At 35.5% G+C, this 26383-nt stretch overlaps 1 protein-coding gene across 1 annotated transcript in view; it reads left to right on the top strand.

Moving 5' to 3' along the window:
• Window positions 1-2907: 2907 nt before the first annotated feature.
• Window positions 2908-26383, top strand: part of LOC142335242 (uncharacterized) — a 34423-nt gene continuing 10947 nt past the window's right edge. The window contains exon 1 of the mRNA XM_075383657.1: window positions 2908-3065. Within this exon, the coding sequence (XP_075239772.1) occupies window positions 3005-3065 (61 nt within the window). The 5' untranslated portion in view covers window positions 2908-3004. The remainder of the gene's footprint in view (window positions 3066-26383) is intronic.

The raw sequence follows: 26383 nt of genomic DNA on the forward strand, positions 1-26383 counted from the left end.
AGTGGATTTCTAACAGTCAATAATATCAACAAAATTGAACTGATCAAATTTTTTCCACCATCTGATTTGGCTCTTCTATGGGGAGATAAGATTTAATCGCTTTTTTGGGGTTCGAAACTTGAACGATAACAGTGACTTTTGCACTCCTTTAACATTTCTCTTTCGAAATTGTCTAATTTCTTTTAATTCCAGAGTAAATCATATTGTTGAATACAAAAAGGGGTTAAAATCAAAGAAAAATAAGTTGTTGTACTTGTCTACAAGAAAGCATTTTTTCCGGGCATCGTTTTTGCTTTGTTGCTGTGGCAAAGACAGAAAATTTGCAACTAGGTTGTTTGTTGCAATCAACACAAGTTGTTTTTTGCAATTTTTTTGGATTGAACACTTCTACCTTTTAAAATTTTGAATTTGGGAGAGCAAAAATGTAAATTGTAAATTCTTCTTTTTAAATGCCACCAAACAGAACTGGTTAGAAATATTTAGGCCCCGGTAGGTCTTTTGTAAAACATTTGACCGTCTTAAGAAACCCGAGAAATTTTTATTAAAACGTATCTGGAAGGTTCCGGGACCAACCCGAAGTACACATTGCTTTAGGCGACGGCCAACCACTCAATAAATAAAAGTAGCCTATTACTTCAATCTCTCATTCGTTTAGAAACAGTAGCAGCGGATCGATAACACGAGAAAGGCCAAATGCTATCTGGCAGTTGTGTAACACTTTCATGACAACGAAAGAACTCGCATTACAAACTCGAATTCCGTAACTGACCACCCTTTGATATCGAAAAACATACGAATTGCTTGATACAGAGCAACCGAGAAAAGGGGAGGAAAAAAATTGTTACAAATCTCCAAAAATTGTCCAGGAGGTACCTCTCGATTGTTTTTTTAGGAAATTCTTCTGCTCGATCAATGTACTATGCAATGCCAATCAGAGAAACTGTAGTTAAAAATTATAAAGCAAATAACAAAAAATTGCATATAAGTTACAATTTTTTAAAGTTCATTTCAGTAGAAATTTTGGTATTTAAAAGCCTGAGCTCTCGTGACTTAGATACAATACCTATATACAAACCCGAGGTTATATAGAGAAAAGGAAATGCTATTTTTGAAAACTTACTTCAGAAAATTGTAGGCAAAACAGTTAGAAAAAGAGACTGAAATGGGAAACATTTGAGTAAACTTATCTAAGTTCAAACAAAAAACACCCAAAAGCTATAAAAATTGAGAAAATTTACAAAAATTGCTGAAAAAGTGTCCAACAAAGCCAAAAGCAACAATAGCTCGAAATTGCGACTAAAAGTTAAATTTTGAAAAACAGATGATCAAAAAGTTCTTCAGGCGCACTAAAAATAGTTAATTATTAATTGTGACAAACAACGTTATCCGATTAAGTTAAATTTAAACTGATAAAAATAAACTGCTTCGAAAAAGTCGCAGGTGATTGAAAAAAATTTGCTCACTAATCCTAAATTTTTTTACACCTACTTTTCTTGATCTCTCTCAGAATAATGCATGAACAAAAGGAACACTGAGTTCTCTCTCTCTCTCTCTCTCTCTCTCTCTTTCGCTCTATTTATCTCTGCTTTGAAATGTGTTCAGCAAAATTACCTATACATTTCTTGTCATTTCCGGCATTTGACTTCCTCTGAAACACATCCTCTAATATAGAAGTCACCGATTAAAAATAAAACGTAGCCGGAAGAGTTTCGGAAACTACTCGAATGGTCTTCTGAACTAAAAACTGAAAAAATTCAATTAACTCTTTAAATTATACAAGTGCACCAAATAAGATTTTTTTTCTGTGCAAAAATTTTTTTTGAAGAAAAAATGATATAGTGCATAGGATTTTGCAAATAAGTTATAAAAACAAACCGTTGTCCGTCATTTTAGTCATCAAAAATACTGTTTTATACCATACAAAACCGTAACCATTCGCTTACTAAAAATTAATCTAAGCAACAGGAGTCTTTGTAATTTCAAATGAATGCGATAAAGCAAAACGATAGCCAAAAAATTGCTAAAAAAGCTTTCAAAATATCTCCCCAAAATAGAGTCCCCAAAAATAACTTTAAACCCAGACTAATTAGAAAACAAATTTAAAACACTAACAGAATGAACCTAAAATTACTATATTTGCCTACTCAAACCTTAAAACCGAAAAATAAAACATTCCACGCAGCAAAAATTTTAAAAAACGCGCGCGAACAAAATTTTTTGCTCGTTTACAAAGGTTTTTTTACGCATCCATTTATCACCCGCTCAAAAACAGCGGTATGCACAAAAAGCACTCTTTTCGCTCCGTTCTCCAGTTTTGTTCAAAGCCTAAATCACTCCAATTTTTTTCGCGCGCTTCATTTCCTGATTCAAAATTCAATTAATTAAATCGATTAAATAAAAAGACATTTCAAAACTCATCTTTGAGTCGTAAAAACTCGAGTGCGATAAATCGGGTTTCTGTGCACGTTTAGCTATTCTAGGTTTTAAGTGTATATTTCACAAAACTGTTGAGAAGGCATAAAGTCACTGCTCAAATGGACCAGTAAAACTAGTCTTCATTAGGGTAAGCTAGCTAAACTAAATCCAAGCAGAGAAATTCGTCTGAAGTGAGCCTTAAATGTTTTGAATGCGTGGTACGTGAACGATAAAATATATGAGAAAAAAGTCACTGAAAATAATCTGTTACACCTTGTAAATTATTATAGCGTTCATGCCGCATATGTTCAACATTATTTGTATGTGAACGTGGATATCTAGTCAGCATTTTCAGTGATGGGCGATGTTTTCTTATCCACGGTGAATCAAATCCTCCAGTAGTTTAATTTTGATTTTCTAATTGGTGTTTGAAACTGTGCTGCTTGAAGACAGTAACTGGGACCTGTGCGAAAGTGATGCGGATAACAGATGCTCAATCCAGTTAACAGTCTCACTAAATAGTTAAATAAACAGGCAAACTAAAATGGAAGCACAGAAGTGATATTTATTCCTTATATGATCTTATACAATGTTGTCTGCTTTACTTATTTATTTGCTTGTCTCATTGTTCGTTCAATACAGCGCCTTAGGTTCGTACAGCTCGTCTATTATACTATTTCACAACTGAAGCCTTTTTGAGATGGATTTTTTTCATTGGTGCCCACTCATAATTTTTTAAATAAAAAGTTCCTAGCAAAAGAGCTGTTGCTGTAATGTACATAATGAATAATAATATGGGATCAGTCATAATTTTAAAATTAAGATTTTAAACTGTACTTAAAATTAAAATTTTAAACTGTACAAGCAGTCGGAGTCAGGACATTGTTGTTAGTCAAGGAACACGCTGATAAAAAGAAGAATGTATTTTCAGTGGATAATTTTTATTTTAGTGGATAGTTTTTATTTTTCATTTCTTTTTTCTCAGAACCAAGAAAGGAAGTGGAGCTAAGTGTATATTGCGGCCTTGAAGGTGTTTATATTCTTCCTCTTCAGAAAAATTTTTCTATATTACTCAAAGCAAGGAATACAAAATTCGTTGTGATCATGCCATAGAATAGTGACTTAAACAAGCATATTAGTAAAACTTCCCCAACTTCCTTCTTTTTTGAAATTTCCCTTAAAACTCGTTAAGCCGATTTTTCCGGGAGAACGCGATAGCCGAGGAACATTTTTTCCCTCAAAGTGAAGAGTTTTTGAAGACACGCCTTTTGCAGAAGAATATTAGGGACCAATCAAACAAAATATCGAATTTTTAGCACACCAGATATCATGTCATACATAATCCTAAGTTATTTATTTCATATTCACTTGTGCAGTAACATTCTTAGAGTTGTAATTAGTTGTTCCTACCACTTGTGGGGGAGGAACTACTCAAATGTTTTTTTTTGTTAAGTCAAATTTGGCCGATCGATATATTCATGGAAAGTTGAGACTGGTATCATTAGAAAGCCGGCCCAGCGTATGATATGGAATTAAAAAGTTTTTTTTGATTTTCGTTTTACGGGGAGTTATCGAGTTTTAAAGTTTTGTGAATAAAAGATGGAATTCCGCTGTTTTGATTCACATTTTCATTTTTTTAAAAAAAATTTGTCAATTATGCTAAAATTTATGCAACAATGTTATTGGTTTCTTTTTTGAGGATAGATGAGAATGGCCGATTGGTTTCATCCGAGCTTTCTGTTTATTGTTTTTGCTAAATTTTTCGAATTCCAGGCTCCAAATAGGCTTTTTTATTCCAATTTGATTGAATATGCCGGAATTAGAGACCTAAATATCTGCAGTCACAATCTTTCAAAACTCTAAAAGCGCTTAGTTGTACTTTCGCTTCCTACAGGATTCTTCTGGAATAAAAAGTTTGCAGGTTTTTTTTGAAAAATTAGCTCACTAAAAATACATAATGCACTATTTGTTTTTGGTTAATTGAGATATTTCTGTTGCTAATTGATCTTTTATACAAAGAATTTTTAGTTAATAATAGAGTTCTCGGAATAATTAACTGTTTTTTGAGCAAAATCAAGGCTAGGTTGGTTTGGAACCATCTTGGATTCTTGAAATCAATATTTTTTGGATTATTTTGGGGCATGGTCTTTTTCAAAAATAATTTTAGTTTTTTAATATTTTTCACTAGAAAAAATGATTTCAAATTAAGGCCCAATCAATGGTAGATCCTTTTTACAATCAAATGAGGCCAAAAAAATTATATCATGTCTTCAGAGAAAGACTTTTAGTTTTTACGGTTCTACTATCTTTTTGCAGCCTCATGACTTCATCTTTTTAATCACAGATCCAATTGGAATGCTATGCAAGGCTTTCAGCTGTTATGTAATGCCTCTTATGGCATTGAAAATATTTTTAAAGAAAAAGTCAGTGATGTTTTGAAGTTTGCCAATTTTTTCCTATTTTTGTTTACAAGTAGCTTAGTCTCCTTATATGCATGGCAAAACGCATTTCAATTCAAAGACAAAAACATTCTTTATAGTGGTTTAAAAATTATTTTATGATTTGTTGTTTTTTTCAGAAGTTGAAATGCTCGAAAGTTCAAGAATTTCTACAAAATTTTGTTTTGTTTATTTGCATATTTGTCTGTATATTTGAGGTTTTTATTGAATCCCTTTGCAAATTGCCACGTTAAGGACAGCCCTAAATGGCAGTAAAAATGCAGAAAGAGAGCTTCTTTAAAATTTGTTTGAACAGCCTAGCCTGTAGTTGCAATTGTTGTGAACCCGTTCTCATGCAAATATTATCAATTTTTGTTTTTGCCTCTACTTGTCTTTTTTGTTGTCGTACGGCATATTTTTGACAATCAAAAGCTTTAATTGATTCTAAGGTTGTTTAAAGGAATTGTTTCAACACTGTGGTTTTGATAAATTGTTTGTGAAAAATTGTTCTGTCCGTATATGTGTTTTTTGTCGTCTGATGGTTTGGTAACGTTAATATCAAGCAGAGCTAGCTTCCTTAGCAGTTGCAAGAAATCTGTTTAAGTTGAACGCGTGTGGTTTTAATGAAATTTTAAAAAATATTTGTTTTTAAGAAATCAGTGGATGTCTCTAACAACAGGTCGAAATCTCCTTCCATTTAACCAATATCTGATCGTTATAATGGTTTTTATTCCCAATTATTGTTTTCTTGGCTTTGATACTACGCATTTTCATAAGTGAAATGTGATTTTTGGATGTTTGGCCATTGCTGAGTTTCCATTTTTTGTTTCACTGCCACATTATCCCATTATTGCAGCGGCCCAATTGGTGTTGAAAATTTCGAAATTGAAGATATTTAATGTTCTCTAAGAATAGCCTGCTATAGTTGTAACGGTTGCGGCACCGCTTTCTTGCTAAATTTAATTGTTCTTTTTCTTCGTTTTTGCCGTTCTTTCTGTAGACATCTGAAATATCATGAAGCATAACAGTTCTGAATTTCTTCCTATGTGGTATGAATTAACCATCTTAGTGAGCCACGATGTTAAGTATTGGTTCTATCGATTTGAAAATGGCTGTATGTAAAAAATGTAGTTTTAAACTTTGCCTTTTTTGCTTTTCTTTGTCCGTCTGTTACCGAGTCTCATTTTTGACATGTCTCAAATCTTCTCTAATAATTTTCAAATGATTTACGCATATAAAAATTCACAAAACCATTCAAAAAACAACTAAGTGAAAAAAAACATTGAAGCATGAGAGGACCGATGTGAGATAAAACCTGAATTTGTTTCATTTAGGTTTTATGATTCCTTTTTCATTTTGTTATTTTGTTATTGACATCGAGTTTTAGTGGTATATTCTGTTTGCTATTACTTGTTTTGTACGTTTGTCTTGTCCAGTACTCTCATTAATGGCATTTCTCATGGTCCCTCTCAAGCAGTATTATTTTTTTCACTTAGTTGTTTTGTTTTACGATTTGTGAATTTTTAAAAGAGACTTATCTCTTCCTCATTTGTTAGACAAATAAATCAAAATGTGGAGGAGAGGATCTGAACATTTTGTGCGAACGCACTTTACCGAGCCTCCTTGTTTTTATCTAAAGTCATGTGACTCGCTTTTTTTATACCATATTTTTGTCATCTGTTTTGCATTGCATGTTCACCAGACTGTCTAGTGCCAGTTATACCCCGTAATGAAATTGCTTACAGTGCAGGCTTCTATGTTGATGTAATTTCAATCTCTTCACTTTCCGATTTGCCAATAGCGACAAAATTTAACTTTCATTCTGGCTGATTAGTTTCAAGTATTATGTGGGTTTTCGTTCCAGAATTTGCTCTGTTAGTCTCAAGTATAGAAAGTGTAAAGCGCATTGGCAAGTCAAATTCAATGTAGCCATCTTATACGACGCACACGGTAATGAGAATTCCTAAATTTTATTAATAGCCCGGACCCTAGTGTCAGAGTAAATCAGTCCTGATTCATTGATACCCAATAGTAAAACGTTAAATCAGGACTGAATCAGAGTGTACTAAGGGTAGATTCTGTACAGAAAAAAGTCAGAGCCATCTTTTTTCATGATTTTTCTCTGCACATACTTTTTTTCCATAGTACTTACTGATCCGAGTCAAATCATAGAAAAAACAGAGACAAATTTTAATTTAAAATTTTCGAATACCGTGAAAGTTTACGACAGCGCTGTCAGCGTTAACCAACAAATAAACTCACCTAAGCAACAATCCAGCATCTGATCCTCTTCTCAAGTGAGAAAAAAGTCGATTCAACTAAAACTGGCTTTTCTTGCAAAGGAAATACTCTACTCCCTGGATACTCTTCTTGGTATGCTTACTTGATACTGTCCTGGGCCGACAACCTGAACGTGTACAATTGTCCTTCAAACTCATCCAAAAAACACGATAGTTGGAGCTTCTGTACAATTAGAACGTGATAGAAACGCTAAAATGACCAACCCAAGATGAATACGTGAAAAGATGTAACTTCAAAGGAAGTTGGTATAATATTTTTGATGAAAAATCTTGGAATCAAGCTGATCAACTGATCAACGACCTTTTCAACGTTTTTCAATTTTTTTCAAGCTGAGTGACGACATCTTAGCGTCGGGAAGGATAGACGTCGTACTGTTAGTATTCGTAACCCTCCCCTCACGATAGAGAATTTGACAACAACCGAATTTTGGCATCTCGCGGTCGAAGTTTTCTTTCGACCTCGCAATTTCACATTTGATTGCTACATTTTTCTTACAACAAAAGGTGAATCAATCAAACAACCTTTCGCATAACTGATAAAACCTTGAAAAAATGCGACTTCGGTAATCAGGAGGACACCTTAAATTGCGACGTTTTCCTTGACAGCAAGTAAAGCAATAAAATACCAAAAAAACTCTTAAAGAAACAGTAGATCCACGACGCCCTGAAGCTCGTTATAAATATAGAACATGGAGCACGAAGTGAATTGCAGAATACAAAAGCCTTCTCACTCCTCAAATTTACGCTAGATTGTGTCATAGCTTCCCAATGCCAATCTACGCCAAAAATAAAATACTCAAACGTGTACTTCAAATAAAGCGTGTCGAAATTGTGCTCTCTCATGGTTATCTAATCATAGAGATAAACGCATCACCAAATGCGAAGCTTGCATTGAGCGCAAAATATAGAAGCATATTGCACGTGTTTGCCCTAAGGCAAAATCCATACTCTTCAAAGCAGGAGTCGCTCCTCAGTAAAATCTGCTGAAAATTTTTAATGGATTGATGAAACGGTCAATGATATCGTTGTAGACAATTACCACCTAGAGCGCAACTCCAAATACAACAGTTCAGACGACAACATAGTTTCGATTATCGAAAAACCCTTCACACAAAATTGAACCCCAAAATTCTACTCTCGTTATTGGCAACAATTCAGTTAGTCTACTCATTGAATCCGGAACTGTCTGCATTATTCTCAATTATTCATTGACAAAAAAATTGTAAATAGCTCCTAATCAATGCCGTATTTTAGTTAATACTGTTGCCGACTCAAATTTAAAAATAAACAATTACTATTATTCTGATTGCAACACTAAATAATGTATCTTTTCTAATTAATGAGTTTTAATATGCCTAAAGCGACTCAAAATTCTACCCGATACTGCTAAACATTGTATTTTCAATACTATAATTGGTGATATTTGTCGGATATACATCGTTTGGGAACAAGATTTTATGGATTGAAAGAGCTGGCCGCGGAGTTTCAAAAAATAGTTGAATGCATCCTCATTGGCTTCATTTTTTTTGTTTTTTGCGGTGGTATGCTTTTTATGTAAACTTAGAGAATATCATGATCTTAAATTTAATACAGAACCTTGTTCAGAAACTCGGCACTGATAACATATTTAGTAAAAACCAAAAAAAAACAGATTTCGCTCTTCAGTAAAACCTGCTGAAAATTTCAGATCGATCGACGAATTGTTCAATGATATCCTTGTAAACAATTACCAGCCAGAGTGCAAGTCCAACTACAACAGTTCGGACGACAAGATGGTTGCGTTTATCGAAAACATTTCATATGAAATTGAACCCCTAAATACTGCTCTCGTTATTGGCAACAATCAATTTAGTCTGCTCACTGAATCTGGAAGTGTCTGCATTATTCTCAATCGTTCTTTAAAAAAACAATTATGAATAGTTCCTGACCATTACCTAATTCTAGAGTTGCCGACTCATATTCACAAACTATTATTAATATTCAGATTGCAACACTAAAAAAGGTCAATTATTGAGATCAAATATGCCTATAGCCGACTCAATCTTAAAAATGATACAACTCAACGTTGTAATTTCAAAACTGTAATAAGTACCATTTATCGAACATATATCGTTTGGGAACAAGATTTTAAACAAATAGCTGCGCGCGGAGTTTGAAAAAATTGCGGAATGCACCCTCATTGGCATCAAAACTTTTTGCTTTTGTGCTGAAGTACTATTTATTTTTAAACGTAGAGAATATGATGAACTTAAATATGCTTCAGAATCTCGCTCAGAAACTCGACGATGATAACATGTCTATCAATCTTCGAATTTGTCACTTTGCGAAATTTCAAATTAAATGGCTTTATTTCGAGACTTGTCAGACAGGTATTTTGCCACTGGAATAAAAAGCGTCGGCCATTTTTATCACTTAGGTCACCAAACACTTTCACTAAAATAAGATTTTTCTCATGATCACTTTAGAAAAATGACAACCAGATGTACCCTGTTTTTGCGATTTAATTTTGCACTGTGCACAGTGGTAAATAGGTCACGTAGGTAAATAGATCAAGGTGAATGATCTCTTCGTTGAAATGTTTTCAATGAAAACGAAGCTAAATCATTGTTATTTCTTCATGTTTATAATAGGAAGTAATTGAGAGGGCACCTATTGATAGAGCAGATGAAATTAAAACGGCCAAATTTTCAGCTTTCGTTTCAATTGCGGACGCGACATCAAGAGTTCTTCCACAGATTACTAGAAAATTCTAATGTACATGCTAATTTTCATTAGAAAAATTTGTTTAATCATTCATAACAACCATTGTTATGTTAACCAATTTAGCGCATTTCGACGTGCCAAGTCTTGGCCAAAACTTGCATTTATACTGACAAGTGTAGAAAGTGACATGATCACAGCTCTGAATCAGTACTGATATAATACTTGTAGTTTGACGTGCCCAGTACTGATATGGACTTGCCGTTCAGTCCGGGAGGCCAACTGTCAATAGATTAAGGACAATTTTAAGCTGTTGTGTAGCTCTTTCTCTTTGTTTTCCTTCAACAATTATCACATTTTCAGCATTCCTGGGTTGAAGTTTCTTTGATTTCATACAAGGATCATATATGATCTTATACGGTCCATACTTGATTTCTCAGTACGATCCTTGTATGAAACCAGAGAAATCATTTTTTATCCTTGTATGATTACCAAGAAGTCATATATGATCCTAGTATGAATACCAAGAATAATGCAACAATTTCCGCAAATCCTTTTCTTTTTTGTGTTTATTTAAAAATTTTATTCGATAAGGCATGATCTAAGTGATTCTCCGGCATCACTTTGTGATCCGCGAAAAGACCCTAACGTACAAAATCCTTTGCAGAGTTGGGCACCAAAAAAATAGTAAGTCCAATAAGATAACTAAATTCTTGACATCCTCTGAAGCCAGTTTATACCTATAAATGCTCAATTATAAGAAATAATCAAGAAAAAAAAATTACATATAACTTCAAATTCGTTTTCTGAATATGTTTAAACTGCACAGTTATTCTTTTAGCGCACACAAAGAATCGAATGTGGGTTGCAAATGTGATATAACAATTAAATGAGACCTTTGACTACATTATACGAGAATTTGTGGCACCAGTAAATGTTTTATGTGTCATATATGATCTTTTACGATTTCCAAGAAATTTTTTCAACTTCAGTGGGAAATAAAAAATATACATTTCTTAGTCTTTGACATTTTTTGTATGATCCCTGTATGATTTCTAAGAAATCATATATGCTCCTTGTATGACTACAAAGAAGTCATACACGTCATATATGACCTAGTATGATTATTAAGAATCATATATGACCTCGTAGGAAGTCAAAGAAAGTTGTATGATCGTTGACCCGGGTTTCTTTTGCAGAATTTTTAAACTTTCATAAGATTCTTTCCATATCCTCAAATATTTTACACATACTCATCATGTTTTCCTTACCTAATTATAGCACTTTCAGCACCTCTCTGATTTTTTGTCAATAATTTCCCTGAAAATTTTGAACACTTTCAGCACATAATCTGAAAAGCAGAAATTTTGTAAGGAATGAGCTAAAAGCTTGAAATGTACGCAAAATGCATATGAATTGCGCTGATTGTTCTTAATTTTAGGAAAATGACCTTTAGTATGAAATGTGCTGAAAACGTGATGAATTTTGGTTAAGAAATTTGATGAAATATGAAAGGAATGTGAGTAGTATTATATAGCTGTATTGGGATAGGGGGGGTTATCCTGCCATGAGGATAATAGGATATAGAATGCATGAGGATAATATAGAGTGTTTTATCCCATGAGGATAATATGCAGTGGTATATCCCATGAGGATAATATGGAGTGGTATATCCCATGAGGATTATATGGAATGTTATATCCTATGAGGATAATATGGAATGTTATATCCTGTGAGAATAATAGGTTGTGATATATCCCATGAATATAAAATTGAATTGGTTCTTGTATGAGGATTTTATGAAATCACATTGGAGCATATGTAATTGTCAATTTTATTAACGAGAGCCTATAAATTCTCGGCATAAATCAACTGATGAAAGTTTCACTTTTTGGAGATGTGATAGAAAAATGGTTGCTACTATTGTTACAATAGATTTGAAAATAATACAAGAAAATTTTTTGTTTGTGAGGGAAGTTTATCCTGAGTACAGTGAGAGATATTTGTACTTTTTAGCAACTTGTTTGCATTTGGATCCTAACATTGATCTTAATATTGCGCTCAAACTACGTTCCTATGGGGGCATATTTGGTATTGATAACTCATCACTGGACAAATATTTTAAGTCTTTCGAAATTCTGAGATTACACGCTATTCTCCACGATGCTGTCGGTTTTGTTCATGAGTTTAGCAAAAAAGGACCGGGTTACTCATACGTTTTACCTTGTCCAGTCACAAAGGAGTATCTTGGTCACGTGACCGGCCTTGCATTTTGTCTTTACGTGAAAACTTTCAAAGGACGATTGTTCAGTATGTTGGAATGCTGAAATCACGAGCGGTTCTCCTCGACTTTGAAGGTTTTCGGAATAAATCTGGCTTCATAGTTAAAGAACTTGCTATTGCTACTGAGAACTTTATCGACTTAATTTTTTTTCTAATTCCCAATTCATACAGAATGCTCTCTTCAAGTGATCAAAAGACTTACCAGTGGGTTTCTAAGTTTTTGCACGGTCTTCTGTGGGAAACGGGAGAATATCCATACTGCTATTTGCAACAAATCATAGACAGCATTATTCTTCGATTTCCATTAGCGGTATTTTACGCCAAGGGCAAAGAGAAAACAAGTACTCTCACGGAACTACTTCAGAAAAACTTAATAAATTTAGAGACATTGTCTTGTCCAAAAATTGAACAGTTGAAGTTGTATCGAGAAACTCCTATTTGCAACCTACATGCACTGAGTTGCCCAAAAAGACAGAAGAGCAGGCATTGCGCGAGGAAGAAAGCCCTGTTGTTCTATCACTAGTTGATGAATGAATCGACGTCCAGAGAAGACAAATCCGTCACTGCTTCAAGTGAGTTTATCTCCAAGTTTGACAGTCTACAGTTGCATAGCGCCCAGCAATCAATTGACTGTAACCCTAGTCAAGGAGGAAAGAATTGACTCTCGTGGACAAACAATTCTGAGAAAACAGCACATTGTGTGTGGTGGCGCTGAAATAGAAGCTTTAAAGAAATATCTTTCTCTCGTGGAGTACTTTCAATTGTACCATGTATACACAAGAGAAAATGCAAAGACCGAAACTAACCCCTTTACCTATGCCCAAGCGTGCAGTTCCAATTCTGTTGTCTCTGGACGATGAGAGTCTTCCCAAAGAAATCAAGCAGCGGATGAAAGAAAACGATGCAGAGTCCATTGTTTTCAGAGATAAAGTAGACTCAATAAATGCAAACAACACAATCACTTACAGAAATGATCACAAAGACTCTGAATATGTGTTGTATGAAATATATATTGCTGAATAATTTGTAATAAATTTGAAATTCAATTTTCACAAACAAATTTTAAAATTGCGTCAAACGGAAGATCAGTTAGATTCGGGCGGAGGCATAACTGACTTGGTTTTTGACGCCCAGCACCAAGAAAGACAGTCTTGGAGGTTTTGTAATTCGAGATTACCTCGATCAGAAGTGGTATATTTTACACAAATTGTTTTAAAAATATTTCTCATAACTGTTTCTCTGATCAAATTAGTGTTTTTCAAACTTGATTGCGAAGAATCAACATTTTGGTTTTCTTTACTCTCATGCTCGGTTGGGTACGCTCTTCCGAATCCCAAGTTATGAACAAAATAATTTCAACGTCTGACAGATTGTTCATGGCTGTTTGCGGGCCATCTTGTTGCGGAAAAACTGAGCTGATTTTCAAAATGTTACTACATGGCACATTTTCCCAAGAGTTTCAAAAAATCTTTTATTTTTATCAGCATGATCAGCCAAAATTTCAGTCATTAGAGAAGAAACTGAACATAGAATTCAAACAGTTTTCTGGTTTTGAACTCGTTTCAGAGTTAGAAAACTGTCTGCTTGTTTTTGACGATTCATGTGAAGAAATTTTCAACGACAAAGAGTTTTCTAAGTTAGCAACTGCGGGGCGACATAGAAACATTAGTGTAATAAAAGTTAAACACAACTTGTTTCAACAGAGCAAATGGTCTAGAATAATTGATTTGAATACAACACAAATAATTTTGTTCAAATCACCACGAGACACACAGCAAATTAATTTTATTGGTCGACAACTGAATAACACACAATTTTAGAAGGAAAGTTATGAGCTAGCAATCAGGAAGCAGTTTGGTCATTTGTTAATCGACTTAGATCCAAAAACATCCGACGTCCTACGTTACTGTTCAAATATTGTTCCTCCGCGTCCATCAATTTTCTATCTTCCATTAGCTAAAGCTGTTATTACCAACTTAACTGATGAGAGAGAAAGAACTATGTATGCTGCGGCAGATGCTAGATACATCGGACTCAAACGTAGGAAAAATAATCAAGACAGCTCCAAATAAGTTCATTAAATTCCTTTGCGAGTGCTTACTCAATATTGTCAATGGAAACGTTCCAGTTAATAAAACCAAGTTAGAAGGTTAGGAGAAATCATTCAAAACACTATTATCTAATCAAACAAGTTTGAAACTAAGGAAGAAATTTTTAGCCAAAGAAACAGAGTTGGTGAGAATTGTTGGATTTTCTTGCTATCGATACTTGACAGAAGAATAATGCATACGGAAGAGTTCATTTTAATTCCAAAACGAATGTTTTTGTCACATCAACCCGTGAAAAATGAAATTTTGGAAACTCTATTTATGAACAGAAGGCAGCTCAACTATCACTATTTCAAAGAAATCAGTCTGAAAAACCAAAAAAAAAGAAAAGCTTGTTGAAACTATGAGCAGTGTTTACGAAAACAAGGAGGCTACTAAGGAAGAAGTATCAAAACCTGTCAGCGAAGACAGTGAGATAGAACCAATATTAAAGAGACAAAAAATTTCTCAGTTTGAGTCTAAAATATCTGAACTTGAACCAATGGAGAAAAACAAAATTAAGCGATCTGAAATCTTACTTGAACACATTATGCAATCTGACGTCATTTCCATTGGAGGAAACGATGTACTTCATATCAATAAAGAACCACTGGGCGTTAAAGTTTCTACTTTCTTGTATAATTTACAGCAAACCACAAAAAAAATTGACATTAAAAAGTACTCAAAAATTTTGACTGCTCTCGATATATCACCACATTTAGTTGCAAACACATATGCCAAGCAAATCTTGGAAAACTCGTCGGAAAGTGAACAAGAATTCTACCCAAGCCGAGAAAAACCCCGCAGTAGTGGATCCAAATCAACTCCAACAAGAGATTACGAAGAAACAAGTGACGAAACGACAGACAAAAAAGAGACCAGTCAAAAGAAATGGTCTTTCTTCTCCTGAAGTAAAACCTTTGGATCAGCTTTATTTGAAAGGACCAGCTTCCTATGGAAGCACAAATTGCTTACATACTCAGAGCAAGCTGCCATTAGGCAAAGTGCAGTTCTATTTGGAGACAAAGCCGTCTTTCACAGAGTACCGTTCACTTCGATTAAAATTTCCCAGGCTCAAAGTTTTTGTAAAAGACATAAATGAAATTTGGTCATTGGATTTGGCGCACGTTGACAAACTAGCGAAATATAACCGTAACATAAAATATCTCTTGGTAGCAGTTGACTGTCTATCAAGATATTTACGTGTGGAACCCTTGAGAACAAAGTATGCGACGGAAACAGCTGAAGCATTCCAAAAGATGATCAAAAGAAGCAGCCTGAAAAAGTGTGGGTTGACGATGGTAAAGAGTTTCTTGGAGCTTTCAAACAATTGTGCAACAAACGTGGAATTCATTTATACAGTACTTTCGGCGAAAAAAAGTCTGCATTTGCAAAGAGGAACATTAGGTCACTAAAAGAGATAATTCATCGATACCTCGAAGAAAAGTGGACATATGCCTACTTTGACCAATTAGACCAATTTGTGAAAACAATCAATTCAAGAGTAAATCGGGTAACCAAACTTGCCCCAAATAAAGTTACAAAAAAAGATGTACCGCGGTTAGTGTCATTGACCGCGCAAACAAGCACAACTCAGAAGCCCAAGTTTTACGTTGGGGATTTTGTGAGAATAGTTAAAAAGGACAAAGCTTTCCGAAAAAGTTACAAGCAATCATTCGCAGACGAAGTCTTTGAAATAACGGGAATACCTACATTAAACCCACCAACATACTCTTTAGTTGACGCTGTCAACGAACCAATTCAAGGAAAATTTTATCAACCAGAATTACAACTTGTCAGGCTCCCTCCCGTCGAAAATGTCCAATAACCGGTTTGAAGACGAGTTTACAGTTCACGTTGTTTCATCCGCTTCAATGAAAATATTTGATTCAAACACACTTGCATCATTTCGGAATATTTTTAATGACGAAATTCAACTTTCAGGTGATTGTCAAGTGGATTACCCCATTTTTCTTTCAGAGAAATTAAGAGCTCTGGAAAATACGAAATTTTGCTAGGGAGATATGAGGGAATTACATTTCCCAGTGAAGAAATCCCGAGCATAATTGGCTTTGAAGGTATTCCTGACGGTAATGGAATTCATATTGGGTAAAAAATGAATCCAATTGATAACAGGCTTATGAAAAGTGATCATACAAAAGCATATTATGGGGAATTTCCAGCCGATCTTTGTGCTGGAAAGCATCTTATTTTCATCTATGCAAACATAATTGAATACCAATACGTCAGTGACACTAAGGCGCCTCTTTTGAGAGTCATTGATTCGAAACAACATCTGAAAACGGTAGTGTATGTGAGCTTGAACCAAGTCGACGAATCGTTTTTACAAATTTAGACTACAAGAAACTTTTGACCAACACAATTTAATCAATTTCAATTGAACTGCGGACGGAAACAGGACAATTAATTCCGTTTTCGGGAACTGGAAAAGTTATTCTAACACTACAATTCAAAAAATTTTTCCAATAAAATGGATTCCTACTATGCTAATCAAGCGACGTCTTTGCCTCATTTCTCTGGACATTATCGACAAAGAAGAAGTGGTTTTGGCGCTTTAGCTTCAGGAATTGGACGTGCTGAACTGCCCCTAGCACGTCGCTTCATTTTGCCAACTGCTAAACGTATCGGGAAAGAGCTCCTGAAACAAAGTGTACCAGAGATTCTGGATGTAGTGGGCAACAAAAAATCTCCTAGTCAAGCAATTAAGAACACAATTTCAAAAACTGTTAAAAAACAGACTGGAGGCTCCCGACGAATTACTTCACGTCGGAGGAAATCAATACGAGGCAAGCCATGAAAGTAGGCGAGAAACGCAGAAAGACCATTTCAACGCATAGAGCACCAAAAAGAAGTCGGTCGGATTTTTTTGCTCAAGTGAACGATGATCGCTAATTTGTTACCATCAGAAGCAACTCACAGCTCATTGGATTTATTTGAAAAACCCTCACTACTGGTGACTTTTGATGGTAGTTTTTGTCAAAAATTGGGTCCAATCTACAGCCCAAATGGACCCATGTTAGAATTTGAAGTCGCTGGTGACAGAAACAACTTTATCGATTTACAAAAAATTTTTCTCGAAGTTAAATGTAAAATTGTCCAGTCTTCTGAAGCTGATTTGAAATATGACGCTACAGCCGCCGCTGACTTTACAAAAACAGATTCTCCCTACTTTTGCAATAATGTGTTACATTCACTATTCTCTGATTGTACAGTGTCTGCTAATGGACTGAAAATTTCCAACGCTAACGGAAATTTTGCTCACAAAAGTTTCATTGTGACCGAGTTTTTACATAATAAAGATGCAAAAAATACATGGCTGGCTTGTCAGGGCTACTCTTATGAGGAAAACCCGGGAACGCTATCAACTGCAGAAGTGAACAGAAGAAAACTTTTGGTGAGACAATCAGCTGAATGCACATTCTATGGCAAAATTGCTGTAGACTTTTTTACTTGCGACAGACATCTGCTAAGTGGTGTGACACTTCGAATTGCATTCAGACGCTCAATTGATGATTTTGTTATAATGTCTGATGATGCTGCGAAACAATACAAAGTAAAAATGGTCGAAGCTAACTTGTATGTGCGGAAGATGACCTTAATGACACTGTTGTGTCCGCCATTGAAAAAACATTATTGAGTAGTCCCGCCTCCTATCCTTACCTTAAAACCCTCACAAAAATGTTTCTAGCTTCAACGGGTCTACACAGTTGGAAACAAGAAGATATATTTGCGAGAGAACCAATTCGCCGACTGGCGATCTGCTTAAATACAAATGAAGCTTTTCTGGGTAACAACCGGCAAAATCCATTTCATTTCCGAAAATTCAATCTAGAGCAGATTTGTGTAAATCGAAACGGTTTGCCTGTGGCAGATAGTCCAATATCTACAGCTGACGAAAAACGTCTTTACTTTAAAACAATATCGGATCTAGCTTACATTGATAATGGACATGGAATAAGTTTGACAGAATACCCAAACCATTTCGTAAGGGTTTTTGATTTGACCAGTACCCAACAAGCATCCCATGACTTTATTCACCCTGAACTCACAAATTGTTCAATATCTGTTGAGTTAAAATTTTCTGTGGCCTTACCAAACAATATTGAAATTTTCATTATTGGTGAAAAAGCTAGTACAATTTTTGTTGATAGTGCGAGAAGAGTATCAAAGAATCACATTTTAACAAACTAAAAATGGACGAAGATAATATCAATGATCTAATTCAAAGATGTGCTCTACTCAAGCATAAATTTCTGGGTGTCTTCGCTGCAAATAATTTTCCCCAAAAGTTGAAACCAAACAGTTTCCTAATTGTTAACGCAGCAACTGCAGAAAGTTTTGGTACTCATTGGTTACTATTGTGCCAGACAGAGGAGGAGGATCAATTGTTGTTGATGTGTTGAAGCATCACTTGTTGAGTGATGCTCAATTAATTGGCTTTGCTTTTCATATGATTTATTAACCTTTCCTTGATTGCAATAAACTTATTTTTTTTCTCAAAGTTTAATTTTTTCTTCATACACAAGGCGAACACTCAACAAATCAGTATCAATATTCAGTTTTCCAGATCCACTAACAAAATATCCATAATTTGACAAAAAGCACCAGAATGAGGACCATACAAAATGTTTTCAACTCTTCGGATAGTTTCACTATTAACAAAATCAGTTTGAACTTGTTTCGATGGAGGACGGGCGTTGTAGATAGTCTTTTGAGCAACTACTGGCATCTTCGCACAGGGTTTTTGATTCATATTCACTTGTTTTGCATTGCTGCTTTTCACGTTACTGTGGCAGGCAAAAGCTGGCAGTTGTTTGCGTACTGTCTGCGAGTCAACTTTATCTGCGGAGCTGTTGAATTCAACCGCCAATTTGAGCTTTGTAAAAACGTCTCCATTAGTCTCCAAAGTTGTTGTAGTCGAAAATAAGAATTTGAAGGTTGTAAAAATACAAGGCACAGGAAAATTCTGGTTTCGTTTCAAAGTTTCCTTTTCGAAAGTTGTTGTATCAAGCAAAACGTGATAATGGTTAGTTACTAAATCGCAAAACTCAGAATCAAAATGGGCACACACTGCATAAACATTGTGTTAGAAAGGGTAGGCTTCTCTTCGACAATATAAAACTTGAACTGTTTTTGAAATTGTTTAAAGTAATTTGGTGAGCGCTCGTACATCGCCTCAACCATTTTTGTTGCTGGTGATGACATTCGAAATTTCTTCTGACTTTTGTTGGAATCGTGGTTTCTTTGCTGGAGGTGGTTTTGTTGATTCCTCTTGGGTGAACTGAGCGCGTATATCAGCTGAATTTTCAATCAAGTTCTCAAATTCTTGAACAGTTAGAGAAACTCTCTGCTGAAATTCGTAATAGCTTTCCGCTTTCTTAAACAATTTTAGAAACACATAGGTCCCCGTCCTTTCATACGTTTTCACAGTTGCTCTGATTAAGCGCTTATCAGTTTTCGAAATTTCGAAATAAAAATTGCCATATTCTATGTCTTTTAGTGGAAGTGAAAGGCATGACGCAACCAAATTTTATCCAAATTAAAGTTGTGAGCGCTCCAACTCAATGGCGGCGGCAAGCTGGGATTACACATGTGTCATCAAACACTCAATTAAAAACGAATGATTGGCGATTACAGTCTCAAGTACGCCAACGGCGTACTTGAGTCTGTTCATTACGATTTTTATGGCATACATATGGTGCACGAATGTGATCTTTTGAACAATTTCACATGCAGAAAGCGCTCATATAAACTAGGAAATTAGAAACAGATGCGACCTCAAATAATAAACTTACACGTTGAACTCAATTTCAAAAGCATAAAGCAATCATATACACTTCAAATTAAAACGACATGTGACCTCAGATAAGAAACTACACATTGAACACAATATATAACAACTGTTAATTGAAAACAGATGTAACCCTAGATAACAATCTTTGGTACGCTCAAGTTAAAATTGTGAGTGTATGTTGTCTCAAAATTGAAAACAGATGTGACCCCTAGCTTACATGAAACTATTCAAAAATTGTACACGGAAACCCTGAGCTATAATTCGGCGGCCTTCATATATGTGTTGAGTCAAATTGCAGTTTGTTTCCAGCAACAAATTCGAATCTGTTTCACTGAATTCTCTAAACACTTAACGTTTAAAATGTCGGTTAAAGTTCTCGCAGAGTCCGAGGCTTCTTGGGAAAGAACATTAGTTTATCAGACAGTTTAAGAAAGTTTTGTGGTTCTTATTCAACAACGAAAACAAGACGATGTGTGGCACGTTTACCATCACTGTCTTCTTCCAAAGCCTCTTATAAATGGAATTGCCGCCCTGCCTGAGAAAACCGACCCATCCAAAAGCACTATTTTTACTTCTGGTGGCCACCTACCTGCAAACGTGCTGCCAGCATTTTAAGATTGTATAATGGAAACATTGCCTGATGAAACAAAACGTATTTTCTACCGGTACGACTGTGACTGCTTACCTTTGTTTGAAAACCAACTCGGAGCTTATCAAGCTTGTGATGATCTTGAAATTTGCGGGGGATCAAAACTTCACCATCTTCACCAGACAGTGAGACAACACTAGCTAGTCTACCCACAACACCAGCAGTTGACCCAAGTCCAACTGTTACGCCGACACCTAGTCCATCTCTCTTCGCTGGAATTCACAACAACAACAACCCTCCAAACAATTTCGATAGCTTTGACGAGAACGTTTTGTCCGGAACAACTTTTCAAACGCCAAAGCGAGAGGTTCGAACGACAGTTTTCAAACACCCACTTGTTCAGAGACTCCAAACGTTAGCGGTGCACCAAAAAAGCGACGACCAGAAAATTCTTTGATGGAATTATTCGATTAAAAAACTTAATTAAAACTTGAAACTTTACTTTTATTTGAAAACTGTTTCAATTTTGAAGTGTGAAGTTGTGCGTGTATGTGTGTTTTACAAATTACGTATTTTATATTTCTCGAATTTGTAATATAACATTTTTTGAAGACTGTTTTGTCTTTCAATCCAAAACAGACAAAAATATAATTCAAGTAAGTGCTCAAGTTCAAACTTGTTCAGAGAAAATTTTCAGTCTCCCCTATGACGCAATCACACATATTATTTTCCTAGCAGGATTTCATGTACTACAACCACTATGGAGTGTAGTTTTTGAGCTAAAATTATCCAGATTAAGACTATCGAATCAATAAAATTTATTAAAATCTGTATGTTCAACCTTAAGTTTTTTCGGAAATAACAATATTTTTATTTTGAAAAATTGGTAGGTTTTTGGCCCAAAAGAACTGTTAACATTATGCCAGCAGCTGTACCAACGTATGAACCCTGAAATTCATTCAAAATTTGGAAAAAATTGAAAAAAAAATGTAATCTCTCACAGAGAAAAAATCAAAAAATTGTACTTTAAAACAAATTGATGTCATTAGGCTGAGTTAAAAGAAGTTTTAACTTCCTCTAGCAGCACCTCCTAGTTTTGAGCTCTAGTTCAAAAGGGTAAAAAAGCAGGTTTGTTTAAAAAAAATTTTGAAAAAATTGAAAAAAAATTTTTTTTGATTGATGACCTCTGACCTTTGACCCCAAAAATGAGGTCTTCAAAAAACACTTGGGATGAAACTGATGGTGCAGAGGTCCTCAGCACACTGTGTCCTACAAAACATCTCATCACGCTCGTCAAATTTAACTTAACCGTTACGGAGATAATTAGCGCCTAATTAACGGCTAATTAGCGACTAATTAACATAATTGCTAATTAATGAAAAAAAAAATTGGACTTTTTTTTACAGCAATGTCTTTGTGGGAACATGCTGAATGACCTCTGACCTTTGACCTCTGACCTCTGACCTTGATTGATGACCTCTGACCTTTGACCCCAAAAATGAGGTCTTCAAAAAACACTTGGGATGAAACTGATGGTGCAGAGGTCCTCAGCACACTGTGTCCTACAAAACATCTCATCACGCTCGTCAAATTTAACTTAACCGTTACGGAGATAATTAGCGCCTAATTAACGGCCTAATAAGAAAGCCGGGATAATATTTTTAAGAAAAGACAAAGTCTTTTGAGGTCGAGATAAATTTGGAGTTGAAGCGCGCGCAAAAATTAGCCTATAGAAGTACGTTCAATTTGAATATTAAATTTGCCGCCCTATTTCAGTGCCATTTTCAAAACACTGTAAACATGTATTCAGTCGTAACGAGTGAAATTGAGTATTGCACAGAACTGAGTTTTATTGTTGAGTAACGAACATTATTAAACAAACCGTTTATCCAACTTCTCTAGTTCAAAAGGGTAAAAAAGCAGGTTTGTTTAAAAAAAATTTTGAAAAAATTGAAGAAAAATTTTTTTTTGATTGATGACCTCTGACCTTTGACCCCAAAAATGAGGTCTTCAAAAAACACTTGGGATGAAACTGATGGTGCAGAGGTCCTCAGCACACTGTGTCCTACAAAACATCTCATCACGCTCGTCAAATTTAACTTAACCGTTACGGAGATAATTAGCGCCTAATTAACGGCTAATTAGCGACTAATTAACATAATTGCTAATTAATGAAAAAAAAATTGGACTTTTTTTTACAGCAATGTCTTTGTGGGAACATGCTGGATGTTTTTGATCATAAGCATCATGGCCGAAAAATGGCTTCTTCACCGATTTCGAAAACATCTGGTCATCAATGTCACATTAACATCTGGCATTAATTAGCACCCTAAGGAAAGATGTTAGATCGCATTTCTTTGCATTTTTGCACATTGTGGGCCCACGGCATCAATTTCTCTCATAACACCTGTCATCAAAAAAGTCTTCAGAAAAAAGACACATGTTTCTGTCATGTAATTGTCATTTAATGACATTGATTTATGAAGATTGACAGGGAAAAAACGTTTATTCTGGTTGTTTTAGAGCAATTTTTTAAGCGCTGTCCTATGTTTTTCGGCCCGGGGAGCAATTTCGCTCATCACACTTGGTAGCGTAGGACAACTCTAACCACCCGTTATAGATAAGGTCTAAAATGACACTTTTTTGAAAAAATTCAAATAAAGTAACATGTTTTTCCGCTTTTTTAAATGCATTTTTTGAAGATATCCACAAACCACAATACTTGGTATAACCCCTCTGAGGGTCTACTAGCACATCCTTTGAATTCGCAAAGTGTTTTTATCCTTTTTTAGCGTTTAATTTTACTAAAATTTTGAAACTATTTTCCCGCCGATTCCAGTCAACCAGAGGCCACTTTTTTGAAATTCAAATTTGGCGCCCTATCTAGTGAATATCCCTTTTGTGCATTAGCTTCAAATTAGGGATAATAAGAAAGCCGGGATAATATTTTTAAGAAAAGACAAAGTCTTTTGAGGTCGAGATAAATTTGGAGTTGAAGCGCGCGCAAAAATTAGCCTATAGAAATACGTTCAATTTGAATATTAAATTTGCCGCCCTATTTCAGTGCCATTTTCAAAACACTGTAAACATGTATTCAGTCGTAACGAGTGAAATTGAGTATTGCACAGAACTGAGTTTTATTGTAGAGTAGCGAACATTATTAAACAAACCGTTTATCCAACTTCATTTATTTACTTCTGATAACTGCTTTTGAAATGACTTATTCTTGCCGCTTCTGCCCTTCAACGTTTAGTACACCGGGAAACAAATCGCGACAGGAAACACGATTTCATGCCGATGAGTGCGGTCTACCACATTATCAATGTTCAATTTGTGAGTTTTCAACCAGAAAAATGTCTCCTCTTGAAGAACATGAGAACAGTTCACTCAAAGTTTACAAATTGTTGTCGTTCTTGTTATCTTGGTTTTAACAATTCTCACCTCTACGCACAACATATGAGCTCTGTCCACTCGCTTCCCGTTTTTGGAGAAGAGTTCCAGCCTTTACAAATACCCTCCCAGTCCGCATTTAATGGTTACCTTCAAACGCTTGTAATCGAAGCTGAAAACAATGAAGAAAATTCGTTGGATTTTTAGACCTTTATGCAGTCCAAGCGAGCACCAATAGAAGAACTTATTGAGCAAAAATTAAGCTCAGGATTCCAGAATATTCAATTTTCCGCTGAACTATCACTCTTCAAACCAAAACACGAGACTGATGAAGACGACGAAAATTTAGTTATATTTGCCAATTCACTAATGACCCCAGTAACTGTTGGAGGTATCTCAAACGACAACTTTGCCCTGATGGTGGAAAAAATGTTGGCTGTTCTCTTTACTTTCGTGTCTTCAGGGAGTGGATGGCAACTAGATCGGGTGATTCGCTTACATCTCAACTTTGCGAAATACAGACCTATTCGGGGATCGTCATTCATAGCTCTTCCTTATGAGTTATCCACATGCCAAGCTGTTCTAAATATTCGAAACCACAATGAAAATAATTGCTTTGTCTACTGTTATATAGCAGCTAGATGTCTGAAGGAAAATATTGGCATGAAAGTTGACGGTCAAAACGATACTTTGAGAGCAACAAATGCCGAAATTATAAAGACCTGAAGTCGCTTTTCCCAGCGGGCAAATTTTAGATGCCAATGGGTCTTTGTAGTCTCAACAAGTTTGAGGAACTTAATTCTGTTCAAGTTAACGTGTTTGGCTATCAAAGAAAAGATCTATTTCCTATGCGAATTTCAACAAAAAAGAATTCAGAGCAATTGGTTTTTGATTTACTGCTACTTTACGATTCAGATAAACATCACTATGTTCTTATTAAGGACCTGTGCAAATTTCATTGCTTTCTACGGTCAGTGAGGTATCGTAGTTACCTGATTTTATGCAGAAACTGTTTCTGGTTATGTTATGACGGTGTCACAGCTTTCGATGAACACGTTGAAAGGTGTAAAGATCGTTCACCAGCTCTTGTTCGAATGCCCAGCGAAAACAGCAATATCTACAAATTTAACAACTGGTCTGCCCTCTGGTTTGCGCATTGGTAATGTACTTTGATTTTGAATCTTTCCTACGGCCAGTATCTACTTGTTCACTTAATGAAAACGTCTCCTCATCATCCACCATAGAAATTCATGAGACCTGCGGTTTCGCTCTGACTGTTGTTGAGCATAACAACCCGAAGCCCAAGTATACCCAATTAGATAGCTCCGAAAATTGCATGAAGATATTTGTGAAAGTGCTTCACAAGTTGGCGAATGATATTCACAAGCAGAAACAAAAACATCCGTATTTTCGTGGAGACAGATCAAAACTTGGAAAAACAGAAAGTGTTGCTCGTTGGATTTGCGAAACTGATTTTGATGAAAATGACAATGCAACCGACTACGGAGAACGTCAAAATTCATTCCCGTAATTGGGCACAACATACAGAATTACGATCTCCACCATATATGTCTGGCATTGCAGGAAAGTGAGCCATCTACAACAATAGGCGTAAAACCTGCAACTGACGAGAAATATATCTCGATGCCATTAGGTGTTCAAGTGGACACGATGAAAAGGGATGGGCAAATTGTTCCAGTGTATGAGTTCCTAATGTTTGTTGACTCGTACAAGCTTTTTAAAGCATCTCTAGAAAAACTCACCGAAACTTTACCGCAATCTGAATTCGGCATTTTGGAACTAATGTTCAATGAAACTCCTAGTGACCACTTTGACCTGCTCAAGCAAAAAAGTTACTACCCATATTCATACATGTCTAATCGGACAAAGTTCTCGGAAGATAGTTTGCCTCCAATAGAAGCATGGAAAAACTCAATAAATGGCACAACAATTAAGCAAAACGAATGGAATCATGCAAACAGAATGTGGAATTTGCTTGGGTGTAAAACCATGCAGGATTATCATGATGCCTATCTAAAATTAGAGTGTGCTTTATTAGCTTGCTGCTCCGAGTATTGTCGGAAAATTAGTTTCAAAACTTACAAGCTTGATGTTGTACAGTTCTTCACCGCCCCAAACATGGCAAAAGACGCCGCACTTCGTATCACCAAAGCTGAAGTTCAGTTCTTCACTGAACGGGAACATCTGGACATGATAGAGCCAGCGATACGCGGGAGTATAACCTCTGTTTTCGAAAGTCGACATTTTAAAGCAAACAACCGCTACCTGCCTGGGTTCAACTCCGAGGAAACGTTCACATTTGGGGTAATGTTGGACGCTAATAATTTATATGGTGGAGTTATGCA

The sequence above is a fragment of the Convolutriloba macropyga genome, chromosome 2 (assembly GCF_964194025.1).
Source record: "Convolutriloba macropyga chromosome 2, txConMacr16.3, whole genome shotgun sequence".
NCBI lineage: Eukaryota > Metazoa > Xenacoelomorpha > Acoela > Convolutidae > Convolutriloba > Convolutriloba macropyga.